Source organism: Anomaloglossus baeobatrachus, chromosome 5 (genome assembly GCF_048569485.1).
Source record: "Anomaloglossus baeobatrachus isolate aAnoBae1 chromosome 5, aAnoBae1.hap1, whole genome shotgun sequence".
In the NCBI taxonomy this organism is placed as follows: domain Eukaryota; kingdom Metazoa; phylum Chordata; class Amphibia; order Anura; family Aromobatidae; genus Anomaloglossus; species Anomaloglossus baeobatrachus.
The window spans coordinates 593,163,159-593,176,025 of NC_134357.1; the positions used below are offsets into that span (position 1 = coordinate 593,163,159).

Here is a 12,867-nt window from a genome sequence, read left to right on the forward strand (position 1 = left end):
CCCCCAGTAGTGGCTGATAACAGAGAGTAATAGCTTGTAGTCACATGTCCTACAGTCTCCTCCCCCAGTAATGGCTGATAACAGGGAGTAATAGATTGCAGTCACCCATCCTACAGTCTCTTCCTTCAGTAATGGCTGATAACAGGGAGTAATAGATTGCAGTCACCCATCCTACAGTCTCTTCCTTCAGTAATGGCTGATAACAGGGAGTAATAGAATGTAGTCACCTGTCCTACAGTCTCCTCCCCCAGTAATGGCTGATAACAGGGAGTAATAGATTGTAGCCACCTGTCCTACAGTCTCCTCTGCAGTAATGGCTGATAACAGGGAGTAATAGATTGTAGTCACCTGTCCTACAGTCTCCTCCCCCAGTAATGGCTGATAACAGGGAGTAATAGATTGTAGCCACCTGTCCTACAGTCTCCTCCCTCAGTAATGGCTGATAACAGGGAGTAATAGATTGTAGCCACCCATCCTACAGTCGCCTCTCCCTGACCTGAGCACTTGGCAGATTTAAAGGGCCGGCGCTGTGACAGTATTATCATGTGACCCGCCCGCCCGCTGGCTGGTGGCCCCCTCCCCGGACGCTGGTTGGTGGCCCCCTCCCCGGACGCTGGTTGGTGGCCCACTCCCCGGACGCTGGTTGGTGGCCCCCTCCCCGGACGGTGGTTGGTGGCCCCCTCCCCGGACGCTGGTTGGTGGCCCCCTCCCCGGACGCTGGTTGGTGGCCCCCTCCCCGGACGCTGGTTGGTGGCCCCCTCCCCGGACGCTGGTTGGTGGCCCCCTCCCCGGACGCTGGTTGGTGGCCCCCTCCCCGGACGCTGGTTGGTGGCCCCCTCCCCGGACGCTGGCTGGTGGCCCCCTCCCCGGACGCTGGTTGGTGGCCCCCTCCCCGGACGCTGGTTGGTGGCCCCCTCCCCGGATGCTGGTTGGTGGCCCCCTCCCCGGCCGGTGGCCACACTTTCAGTTTCGTTCCCCGCCTCCTCTGCAGTGATGGCGTCTGCTGATCTCCGGGAGGAGCTGAAATGTCCCATCTGCCTGGAGATCTACAGGGATCCGGTGAACCTGACGTGTGGACACAACTACTGCCGGGCCTGCATTGACCGCATGCTGGACACCCAGGTGGGCTCTGGGGCCTACAACTGCCCGGAGTGCAGGACGGTGTTCCCGGCCCGGCCCGTGCTGCAGAGGAACATCGCCCTGTGTAACATCGTCACCATCTTCTCCTCCTCAAACCCCGAGCAGAGCGGAAGCCACGTCCACTGCTCGTACTGCCTGTACTCTGCCGTCCCTGCCGTTCAGTCCTGTCTACACTGTGAAGCTTCTCTGTGCAGCAACCACCTGAGGGTTCACAGAAGGTCAGCAGAACACGTCCTGACCGAAGCCACCCAAACCCCGGAGAAGAAGAAATGCCCCGTCCATAAGGAACTCCTGAAGTATCACTGCATGGTAGATGACTCTTGTATCTGCGTCACCTGTTGTTTGGCTGGAGAACATCATGGACATCAGGTGCAGCTTCTGGATGAGGCTTCTGAGAAGAAGAAGGAGACATTTAGAACTTTCCTGAGGAAGCTCTCCTCCAAACGAGATGAAATCGAGAAGAAAATCCAAGATCTAGAAAACCGTAGACCAAGAAAACCCGGGAACGATGAGGACACCATCCTGTTTCCAGACCTAAGAGGTGAGGAGGTGTTGTACACGATCTCCAGCCTGATCCAACTCTTCCAGATCAAGAAGGAGAAGGTGTCTAAGAAAATTCGTCATCTCGAAGAACTCTGCAACTCACCAGACCTTGTTTCCATCTTACGTGAGAAGGATGTGGACCTGAATGGATTTTTGGATGGAGAAGGCAGAGAACGACAAGAATGTGGCCAAAAACTCCATGGTGACCAAATCTCAAGATCTCAAGACCTTCAGGAACTTGTTCTAGATCTAAGCACGGCTGCCAATAACATACTGGTATCGGATGACCTAAGGACCATGTACTGGTCTGCTGTTTATCAAAATCGTCCCGAAACACCAAAGAGGTTCCAGTATAATCAGATCATAAGCAGCCAGGTCTTCTCCTCAGGTCAACAGTATTGGGAGGTGGAGACCAGTGAAACTGGAGACTGGAGGCTAGGGGTGGCCTATGTTAGAATGGAGAGGACAGGGGATCAGTCCTACTTCGGGGACAACAACAAGTCTTGGTGTCTTCGTAGATTGTACAAGAACCAATATTCGATCATGCATGACAACATGGTGACCACCTGCCCTCACACCTTCTCGTGTAATAGATTCCGGATATTTCTGGACTTTGATGCTGGACAGTTGTCCTTTTTTGAGTTGAGTAACCCCATCAGACACCTGCACACTGTCACGGCCACCTTCACCGAGCCCCTCCACGCGGCTTTTGGTATAGGTTACTGGTTGTGTGAGGAGCACTGCTGCCTGAAGATCCTTCACCAGGACTCCCCCCTATAATGCTTAGCACTTGGGTGGAAGATGCTGGATAAGAGGACATATTTTATAAAGATAGACCCTCCCTGTAAACTACTGTGGAGGGCTCGAGGGCCAAGTGACCTATAATAAGCCATCAATATTAGATCAGTGGAGGACAAACCTTTAGGACTGTTCCAATCAAGACAATGACCCAACCTTCAGGACTGCTCCAATCAAGACAATGACCCAACCTTCAGGACTGCTCCAATCGAGACAATGACCCAACCTTCAGGACTGCTCCAATCAAGACAATGACCCAACCTTCAGGACTGACCCAATCAAGACAATGACCCAACCTTCAGGACTGACCCAATCAAGACAATGACCCAACCTTCAGGACTGCCCCAATCAAGACAGTGACCCAACCTTCAGGACTGCTCCGATCAAGACAATGATCCAACCTTCAGGACTGACCCAATCAAGACAATGACCCAACCTTCAGGACCCAATGACCCAACCTTCAGGACTGCTGCAATCAAGACAATGACCCAACCTTCAGGACTTCCCGAAAAAGACAATGACCCAACCTTCAGGACTGACCCAATCAAGACAATGACCTAACCTTCAGGACTGCCGCACTCAAGACTATGACCCAACCTTCAGGATTGCCCCAATCAAGACTATGACCCAACCTTCAGGACTGCCGCAATCGAGACAATGACCCAACCTTCAGGACTTCCCGAAAAAGACAACGACCCAACCTTAAGGACTGACCCAGTCAAGACAATGGCCCAACGTTCAGGACTGTCCAGTCAAGACAATGGAGATGTGGTGGACCTTGGAGACGGTCGTACTGATCACCCCCACATACAATCCCACCAATCATATATTGATGACCAATCCTTCTAGGTTTTGGTAGGACCTCCGAGGGCGAGATGGAACAGCACCACCAAGTGTTAAGCCATTGGAAGTGCATTACATTTAGTTTTGGTGGTGCGCCTTTTGGGTGGTGCCCCCACCCCCACCCGTTGTATCAGTTTCTCCCCCCAAAAATAAGCAATGAGCATCTAAGGTTCTGTTCCTCGGCGTTCTGTCGCGCGTCCTTCCCATGGATAATCCTGGCATTGATTGACAGCCGGGCACTTAACGCTGCGCTCCGGAGCATCATTCTTCATTTCATGTCGTTACCGTGTGACACTTCATTCACCGCAGAAAGAAGCGCAGTAATGACTCCATCTACCGGGACTGGAAATCTCCACAATAGAAGCGCTGAACCCCCAAAACAAACCCCCCGTAATGTGCACAGCGCCGAGAGCACGGGGAGGAAACCAGGAAACAGTCAGCGAGATATCGTACAGAACCCAGGATCGAAGGGTTAACTGATCAATATTATCTCACATGGAATAAAGTCTTATGTCATAAAGTAAAGGTTTATATGTAACATCAAGTGTGCTCCCTCCAGAGCTGCACTCATGATTCTGTACACAGTGACTACACCAGCAGAACAGCGAGTGCAGCTCTGGAGTATAATACAGGAGGTAACTCAGGATCAGTAATGTATGTACACAGTGACTGCACCAGCAGAATAGTGAGTGCAGCTCTGGAGTATAATACAGGAGGTAACTCAGGATCAGTAATGTATGTACACAGTGACTGCAGCAGCAGAATAGTGAGAGCAGCTCTGGAGTATAATACAGGAGGTAACTCAGGATCAGTAATGTATGTACACAGTGACTGCACCAGCAGAATAGTGAGTGCAGCTCTGGAGTATAATACAGGAGGTAACTCAGGATCAGTAATGTAATGTATGTACACAGTGACTGCACCAGCAGAATAGTGAGTGCAGCTCTGGAGTATAATACAGGAGGTAACTCAGGATCAGTAGTGTAATGTATGTACACAGTGACTGCACCAGCAGAATAGTGAGTACAGCTCTGGAATATAATACAGGAGGTAACTCAGGATCAGTAGTGTAATGTATGTACACAGTGACTGCACCAGCAGAATAGTGAGTGCAGCTCTGGAGTATAATACAGGAGGTAACTCAGGATCAGAAATGTATGTACACAGTGACTGCACCAGCAGAATAGTGAGTGCAGCTCTGGAGTATAATACAGGAGGTAACTCAGGATCAGTAATGTATGTACATAGTGACTGCACCAGCAGAACAGCGAGTGCAGCTCTGAAGTATAATACAGGAGGTAACTCTGGATCAGTAATGTAATGTACACAGTGACTGCACCAGCAGAATTGTGAGTGCAGCTCTGGAGTATAATACAGGAGGTAACTCAGGATCAGTAATGTATGTACACAGTGACTGCACCAGCAGAATAGTGAGTGCAGCTCTGGAGTATAATACAGGAGGTTACATTACTGATCCTGAGTTACCTCCTGTATTATACTCCAGAGCTGCACTCACTATTCTGCTGGTGCAGTCACTGTGTACATTACATTACTGATCCTGAGTTATGTATGTACACAGTGACTGCACCAGCAGAATAGTGAGTGCAGCTCTGGAGTATAATACAGGAGGTAACTCAGGATCAGTAATGTATGTACACAGTGACTGCACCAGCAGAATAGTGAGCGGAGCTCTGGAGTATAATACAGGATGTAACTCAGGATCAGCAATGTAATGTATGTACACAGTGACTGCACCAGCAGAATAGTGAGTGCAGCTCTGGAGTGTATAATACACAGTGACAGGTGCGGTTGTGATTCTCCAGTATTTGCAGGGTGCGGTTTCCTCCTTTCTTCGTGGCTCTTCTCATTCATCATCGTTAGCGCTGTCTGTGATTGACAATAACGAGGACGACTGAAGAGGCAGAATAGTGAGTGCAGCTCTGGAGGTGACTGGAGGATAAGACAAGACATGATGTAACAGCAGAATAGTGACTGCAGCTCTGGAGGTGACTGAAGGATAAGACACGATGTAACAGCAGAATAGTGAGTGCAGCTCTGGAGGTGACTGGTGGATAAGACATGATGTAATAGCAGAATAGTGACTGCAGCTCTTGAGGTGACTGGAGAATAAGACACAATATTATAGCAGAATAGTGAGTGCAGCTCTGGAGGTGACTGGAGGATAAGACAAGACATGATGTAACAGCAGAATAGTGACTGCAGCTCTGGATGTGACTGAAGGATAAGACACGATGTAACAGCAGAATAGTGAGTGCAGCTCTGGAGGTGACTGGTGGATAAGACATGATGTAATAGCAGAATAGTGACTGCAGCTCTTGAGGTGATTGGAGAATAAGACACAATATTATAGCAGAATAGTCAGTGCAGCTCTGGAGGTGACTGGTTTGTTCTGTTGTAGGCCAATGCAGACTAACAAAGAACTGACATTCATAAAACGGGAAAAGGGAGCGCTGCACAGTGAGAAGTAATAACATGGTGAAGATGGCAGGGGCATAGGAAGAAAAATGGAGAAGGAATTTTTATGTACTGTCTCTTTAAGAGTCTTTTGTGCCAGTGAGACAACAGCTCCACCTACAGGAGATAAAAGGAAATGCAGGAAAAGTATCAAAAAGTGCAATCATGTCTGATTATATATATATATCTCACCGGGAGATGCAGAAATCATGGAGGAAAGATGGAAAAGGGGGATACAGGCGGCGTATGAGGAGGGGCTCTGCACCGGACATGGAGGCCCCGGATCCATCAACAGCAACACTAAGAATAATGTACAGGAGCAGCAGAGGATGGGGTTGTCTGTGGTGTTACATAGGACTACAGGTTACATAGGACTGCAGGTTACTGACTGATGGTGCATTGTGTGAGCTGGCTCTTTGCTGCCCTCTGGTGGTGAAATGGGATAATTACAGCTGTAGATTTCTTCCCTGTGTGCTCTGTATATTTCTGCTGCCCTCTAGTGGACGATTGCAGCAACAGCGATGGAAATCTACATCCAGCAAATACAATCCCATCCTAATGTGAATCTTCTCACATCTGAGGCTTTGTTACAATGTGTCTGTAGAGAGAACGCTGCTGCAGACATCTGTAATCCCCCCGGAGGCTGCATAGTAATGTCGGGGGATCAGCTCCACCGCGAGTACATCTGCACAATTTCACGGACAATGGATTTAATTCTCCAGAAACTGACTTCAATCCTGAGATTATCACATCCTGAAGAGAAAATCCGACAATTCATTAAATATAATCTGTAATCTGTGAATGAGCAGAATGAGGGTAGTGCGTGATAGAAAAGAGGAAAAGCAAAGTAAGTGAATAATACCACAACACATAGTATAAAGCACCGCCATAGTGTCATAATATCCACAGTATATACGTGGATTACAGCCAGATAGATGATAATAGCCGTGCCATGTTTCCTATCTATGAGCAGATAAAATCATGATAGGAAAGATGACGGTAATATTTCCTTTCTGGCTTTTATTCAATACCGTGATGGGCCATTATCCAAGGTCAAATATCGTAACCAACCTTCTATCATCAACCTTCTCTTCATGTTCTGTCTCATGGACAACCTTCCTACATGGTCATCTGTGTAGTGACAACCTCATGTGCTCAACCTCTATGGTCAATCTTTCCTACATTGGCAAGTTTTCTTTGACCACCAACCCTTGTGGGGTCAATGTTCCTCACGTGTTCCAGCATTGGCACCAACCTAATATGGGAAACGTTTTCTACATGATCCTGCTTTTATAGTTAACCTTCTCTGCATGGTCAAACTTTATGGCCCTTCCTCCCAGTGAACATGGCCAACCTTCTATGTTTGGCCAACTTTTTATGGTTATCCTTTCAGGTGCAGGTTGTCTCAGGGACTGCAGGGACTCCACGTGCTGGGGATCTTCTGTCACAAGGAGGTTAACTTCAATAGGGAATCGTGACGCCACTCTTGGTATTGCGGTCAGGGCGACCGCCACTGCAGTTTAGGGGACGCCTGGGGCTGATGGTAGATGAAGTTAGATGTGGTGCCCTCCCGAGAGTGAGGCTGGCACCAGGGCCCACTGTGGGTGTGTAGTACCACAGGTCGCAGAAGAACTCACACACAGGGTTTTTACTCGCTTTTAGGTGGCAGACGAGCGTTAACACGGGCGATGCTATGGTGCACCAGGAGGAACCAGGTATCCCTCCGGCTGATTTAGGGGTGACTGCTGACTCGCCTTCCTAGCCCTTCTTGTTTTGAGGAGACTCCTACGTGTAGTAATGCTGGAATCTCGCAGGGAAGTCGCTTCCGATGTTCTCCCCTTTCTGGCCCGTTTGCGGGCAGTGTGGACCAAGGTAAGAAGGCTCCAAGCTCTGTCCTCCTTATGGGCCCCCTCTTTGCTGCTGTAGCTGCGGGCTCTGTGTGGTTGGTGAGGCGCATAAAGTGCCCTCACCAGCAGGTTTAGCAAGCCAACTGAATGGGCCCCTGCTCTGCGGACCTGTTTCCCCGTGCGGGCTGGGTCTACCGAGTAGTCCCCTTACTAGCCACCTCTTGCTACTGTCTAGGTGGTCTTCAGGCGGTACCCCAGGGTAACCCTTCTCCCCCGCCAACAGCCACAAACTCATGCAGGGTCTGCCAGTGCCCTGCTCTCCTCAGCTCTCTGCACTCCAGACTGACTCACTCTCCTCTCCCCACTGTGCCTGCCTCTGCACACTCCCGTTCCCAGTGACACCACCCACCACTAGCCACGGGGGCCACGACCCCCTACCTGAATCTACTCAGGGGTCCCCTCAAGCAGTGTGTGTGTCCCTGGTTACTTCGTGTTCTATGTGTCCACACCCTAGTCAGCCTCTGGGATTACCTGTGTTGTACTGCCCCAGACGTGGGTGCAATACTCAGTGGTGCCTGACCAGGTCAGGGGCACCACACATGCATAGTTGTCCACCTTTCCTATATGGTTACCTTTTATGGTCAATCTGCTTTACATGGCCAACCATCCCTACATGGCCAACCATCTCTACATGGCCAACCATCTCTACATGGCCAACCATCTCTACATGGCCAACCATCTCTACATGGCCAACCTTCTCTACATGGCCAACCTTCTCTACATGGCCAACCTTCTCTACATGGCCAACCACCTCTACATGGCCAACCACCTCTACATGGCCAACCATCTCTACATGGCCAACCTTCTCTACATGGTCAACCTTCTCTACATGGCCAACCTTCTCTACAAGGCCAACCACCTCTACATGGCCAACCACCTCTACATGGTCAACCACCTCTACATGGCCAACCATCTCTACATGGCCAACCATCTCTACATGGCCAACCATCTCTACATGGCCAACCATCTCTACATGCCAACCATCTCTACATGGCCAACCTTCTCTACATGGCCAACCACCTCTATATGGCCAACCACCTCTACATGGCCAACCACCTCTACATGGCCAACCATCTCTACATGGCCAACCATCTCTACATGGCCAACGACCTCTACATGGCAACCATTTCTACATGGCCAACCATCTCTACATGGCCAACCATCTCTACATGGCCAACCATCTCTACATGGCCAACCTTCTCTACATGGCCAACCACCTCTACATGGCCAACCATCTCTACATGGCCAACGACCTCTACATGGCCAATGACCTCTACATGGCCAACGACCTCTACATGGCAACCATCTCTACATGGTCAACCACCTCTACATGGCCAACCATCTCTACATGAACAACCATCTCTACACTGCAAACCATCTTTACAAGGCCAACCATCCCTACATTGCTAACCATCTTTACAAGGCCATCTATAAGAAACATGGCCAACCATCTCTACATGGCCAACCATCTTTACATGGCCAACCATCTCTACATGGCCAACCATCTCTAAATGGCCAACCTGTTACGTCACTGAGGAGACACGGGGCTCAGTGGGCGCTCTCGTCCACTAAAACCCGCCGCCTTTAGAAAGACAGCGTGGCTCAGGGCTCATCCCAACTGAACGCCGGCCTCCTTAACCGTGGGCGTAACACTACTCAGACAACACAGGGTTAGGGAACCACAATAATTAGACTTTATTGGATCCCCAAACAATTAACGGCACATAACGCATAACCAGCAAAACACACAAATGTAACAGGCAACAGAGTCTCACCCTTCCGCTGGCTCACCAGGGATTTAGAATGTCCATGCCTCACAGGTTCCAAGCTGTCTGAGGTCTGCAAAGTCTGCAACAGGTGACTGAACTGTCCCAACCTGAGTGTCCTCCTTAGGTAGTCCTGGTTTGATGTTAAAATCCTGGCAGCCGGAGTCGAAATCCCTAGGCTGTGGATATGGTCTCCAACCGGATCCGGAGTCCCTAGATTGAAGCCATAAGATGTCCTGATCCTCCAGTCAGCTCCAAAGAGCTTAGACTGAATCCATCAACCATCAACCAACACTGGTGGCTTAAAGAAGTTCTTTTTATAGCCACAACCTTCCCCTTGGATACACTGCGTCCTCATCGATTGGTTGGACAAGATTGCTTCTCCCATTGGAGGAATTTCAAGCTGCATGGACAATGTTCATTTAAATGATGTGCTTAGAAAGGCTGAGGGTGTACATGTAAACTGGGAGCAACTGACTAGACAATGGCTACTAAGGTAATTACATTATCAATACACAACTACAATACAATGGTTACTGGAAATGTCTGGAGAACAATACGTCTGGCTTTCAGTGGCCAACACAATTACATTAAGTCAACAAGAGTCTTGTAAAAACAATGAGGGACTTCTCCCCCATCTATAGACAATCTATCATGCTGTCTGGCTGGATTTTAAGAAACGTTAACCCATGAGAGTCCATGTCGTCACAGTCACCACCGGAGTCCACTCCAGCGACCTCTACTGGGAGATGGGAGAAGAGTCGATGCCAGCAGTGCTGGTGAGCGCAGGCTCCGCTCATCCACTGGGCTGGGTTTCCTTGGGATCTGCAGTACCACTGGCTGACTATAGGGTGGCGTGTGTCTTCCAGCTGAAGTTACCATCATTCAGCTACAGCCAATGGGAAGACAGCACACCCTTCCTAATTCCCCTCCTGTCTGCTGACCACTGCCAGAGATAGTTCTGAATTCCTGGTTCCTGTTCCGTTTAGTGATTTTGGTGTTCAAACTTCTGCGTGTTTTCTGACTACCTCTTCTGCCTACTGTTTTTGTACCTCGCTGCCCGATCCAATTTTGACCTCTGCTACGTTTTCTGATTACGTCCTTGCCTGACGATTATGTCCCTGTTCTGCAATTCCTGGTTTGACCCTGCCTGACGACTACTCTCATCGGACTGCTGCCTTCCACAGGTATTGAGCACCTTGGGCCCTGTGTAATTCCAAATCCCTGTATAGGGGTTAAAGGGTTTCAGGGTTCTGGGGGTCCTGCTTGGAGAGTGGCTTCCTTCTAACCTGACTATTACAGCCCATCTGAGTCTGTGGATCCAGGTAGGCATTACACAACCATCTCTACATGACCAACCGTCTCAGTATGGCCAAGCATCTATATATTGCAAACCATCTTTACAAGGCCAACCATCCCTACATGGCCAACCATCTCTACATGGCCAACCATCTCCACATGGCTAACCATCTTTACAAGGCCAACTATAAGAAACATGGCCAACCATCTCTACATGGCCAACCATCTCTACATGGCTAACCATCTTTACAAGGCCAACTATAAGAAACATGGCCAACCATCTCTACATGGCCAACCATCTCTACATGGCTAACCATCTTTACAAGGCCAACTATAAGAAATATGGCCAACCATCTCTACATGGCCAGTCATCTCTACATGGCCAACCATCCCTACAAGGTCAACAATCTCTACATGGCCAACCATCCCTACAAGGTCAACAATCTCTACATGGCCAACCATCCCTACAAGGTCAACAATCTCTACATGGCCAACCAACCGTACAAGGTCAACAATCTCTACATGGCCAACCATCCCTACAAGGTCAACAATCTCTACATGGCCAACCATCCCTACAAGGTCAACAATCTCTACATGGCCAACCATCCCTACAAGGTCAACAATCTCTACATGGCCAACCATCCCTACAAGGTCAATAATCTCTACATGGCCAACCATCCCTACAAGGTCAACAATCTCTACATGGCCAACCATCCCTACAAGGTCAACAATCTCTACATGGCCAACCATCCCTACAAGGTCAACAATCTCTACATGGCCAACCATCCCTACAAGGTCAACAATCTCTACATGGCCAACCATCCCTACAAGGTCAACAATCTCTACATGGCCAACCATTTCTACATGGCCAACTATTTTTACATGGTCAACCATCCCTACAAGGTCAACAATCTCTACATGGCCAACCATCCCTACAAGGTCAACAATCTCTACATGGCCAACCATCCCTACAAGGTCAACAATCTCTACATGGCCAACCAACCGTACAAGGTCAACAATCTCTACATGGCCAACCATCCCTACAAGGTCAACAATCTCTACATGGCCAACCATCCCTACAAGGTCAACAATCTCTACATGGCCAACCATCCCTACAAGGTCAACAATCTCTACATGGCCAACCATCCCTACAAGGTCAATAATCTCTACATGGCCAACCATCCCTACAAGGTCAACAATCTCTACATGGCCAACCATCCCTACAAGGTCAACAATCTCTACATGGCCAACCATCCCTACAAGGTCAACAATCTCTACATGGCCAACCATCCCTACAAGGTCAACAATCTCTACATGGCCAACCATCCCTACAAGGTCAACAATCTCTACATGGCCAACCATTTCTACATGGCCAACTATTTTTACATGGTCAACCATCCCTACAAGGTCAACAATCTCTGCATGGCCAACCGTTTCTGTATGGCCAACCACCTCTACATAACTAACCTTCTTTACATGGCCAGTAATCTCTACACGGGCAACCATTTCTACATGGCTAACCATCCCTACAAGGCCAACAATCTCTACATGGCCAACAATCTTTACAAGGCATTCACCTTGTAAATTGGCCATGAACAAAGGGCAGAAGACAAGGCAAGACAAGCAGCACAGAGTACTTCAGGAGGGGAGAGCACTGATCTTATAGGAGGACACAGAGATACATAGAGGAAGGAGCAGGTCCCAGCAGCACAGAGTATTTCAGGAGAGGAGAGCACTGATCTTATAGGAGGACACAGAGATACATAGAGGAAGGAGCAGGTCCCAGCAGCACAGAGTATTTCAGGAGAGGAGAGGGCTGATCTTATAGGAGGACACAGAGATACATAGAGAAAGGAGCAGGACCCAGCATCACAGAGTATTTCAGGAGAGGAGAGCACTGATCTTATAGGAGGACATAGAGATACATAGAGAAAGGAGCAGGACCCAGCAGCACAGAGTATTTCAGGAGAGGAGAGCGCTGATCTTATAGGAGGACACAGAGATTCATAGAGGAAGGAGCAGGTCCCAGCAGCACAGAGTACTTCAGGAGGGGAGAGCACTGATCTTATAGGAGGACACAGAGATACATAGAGGAA

General features: G+C 49.1%; 1 protein-coding gene across 1 annotated transcript; it reads left to right on the forward strand.

The window, feature by feature from the left end:
- Positions 1–675: 675 nt before the first annotated feature.
- LOC142310488 (E3 ubiquitin/ISG15 ligase TRIM25-like) lies at positions 676–3,971 on the forward strand. The gene has a single exon (XM_075348012.1). It carries the CDS (start codon positions 994–996, stop codon positions 2,461–2,463), a length of 1,470 nt encoding a protein of 489 aa, XP_075204127.1. The 5' UTR covers positions 676–993; the 3' UTR covers positions 2,464–3,971.
- The last annotated feature ends 8,896 nt before the right edge of the window (positions 3,972–12,867 follow it).

Coding starts and splice junctions, on each gene's coding strand:
- LOC142310488 (XM_075348012.1), top strand. CDS start 994: ATGGCGTCTGCTGATCTCCGGGAGGAGCTGAAATGTCCCATCTGCCTG.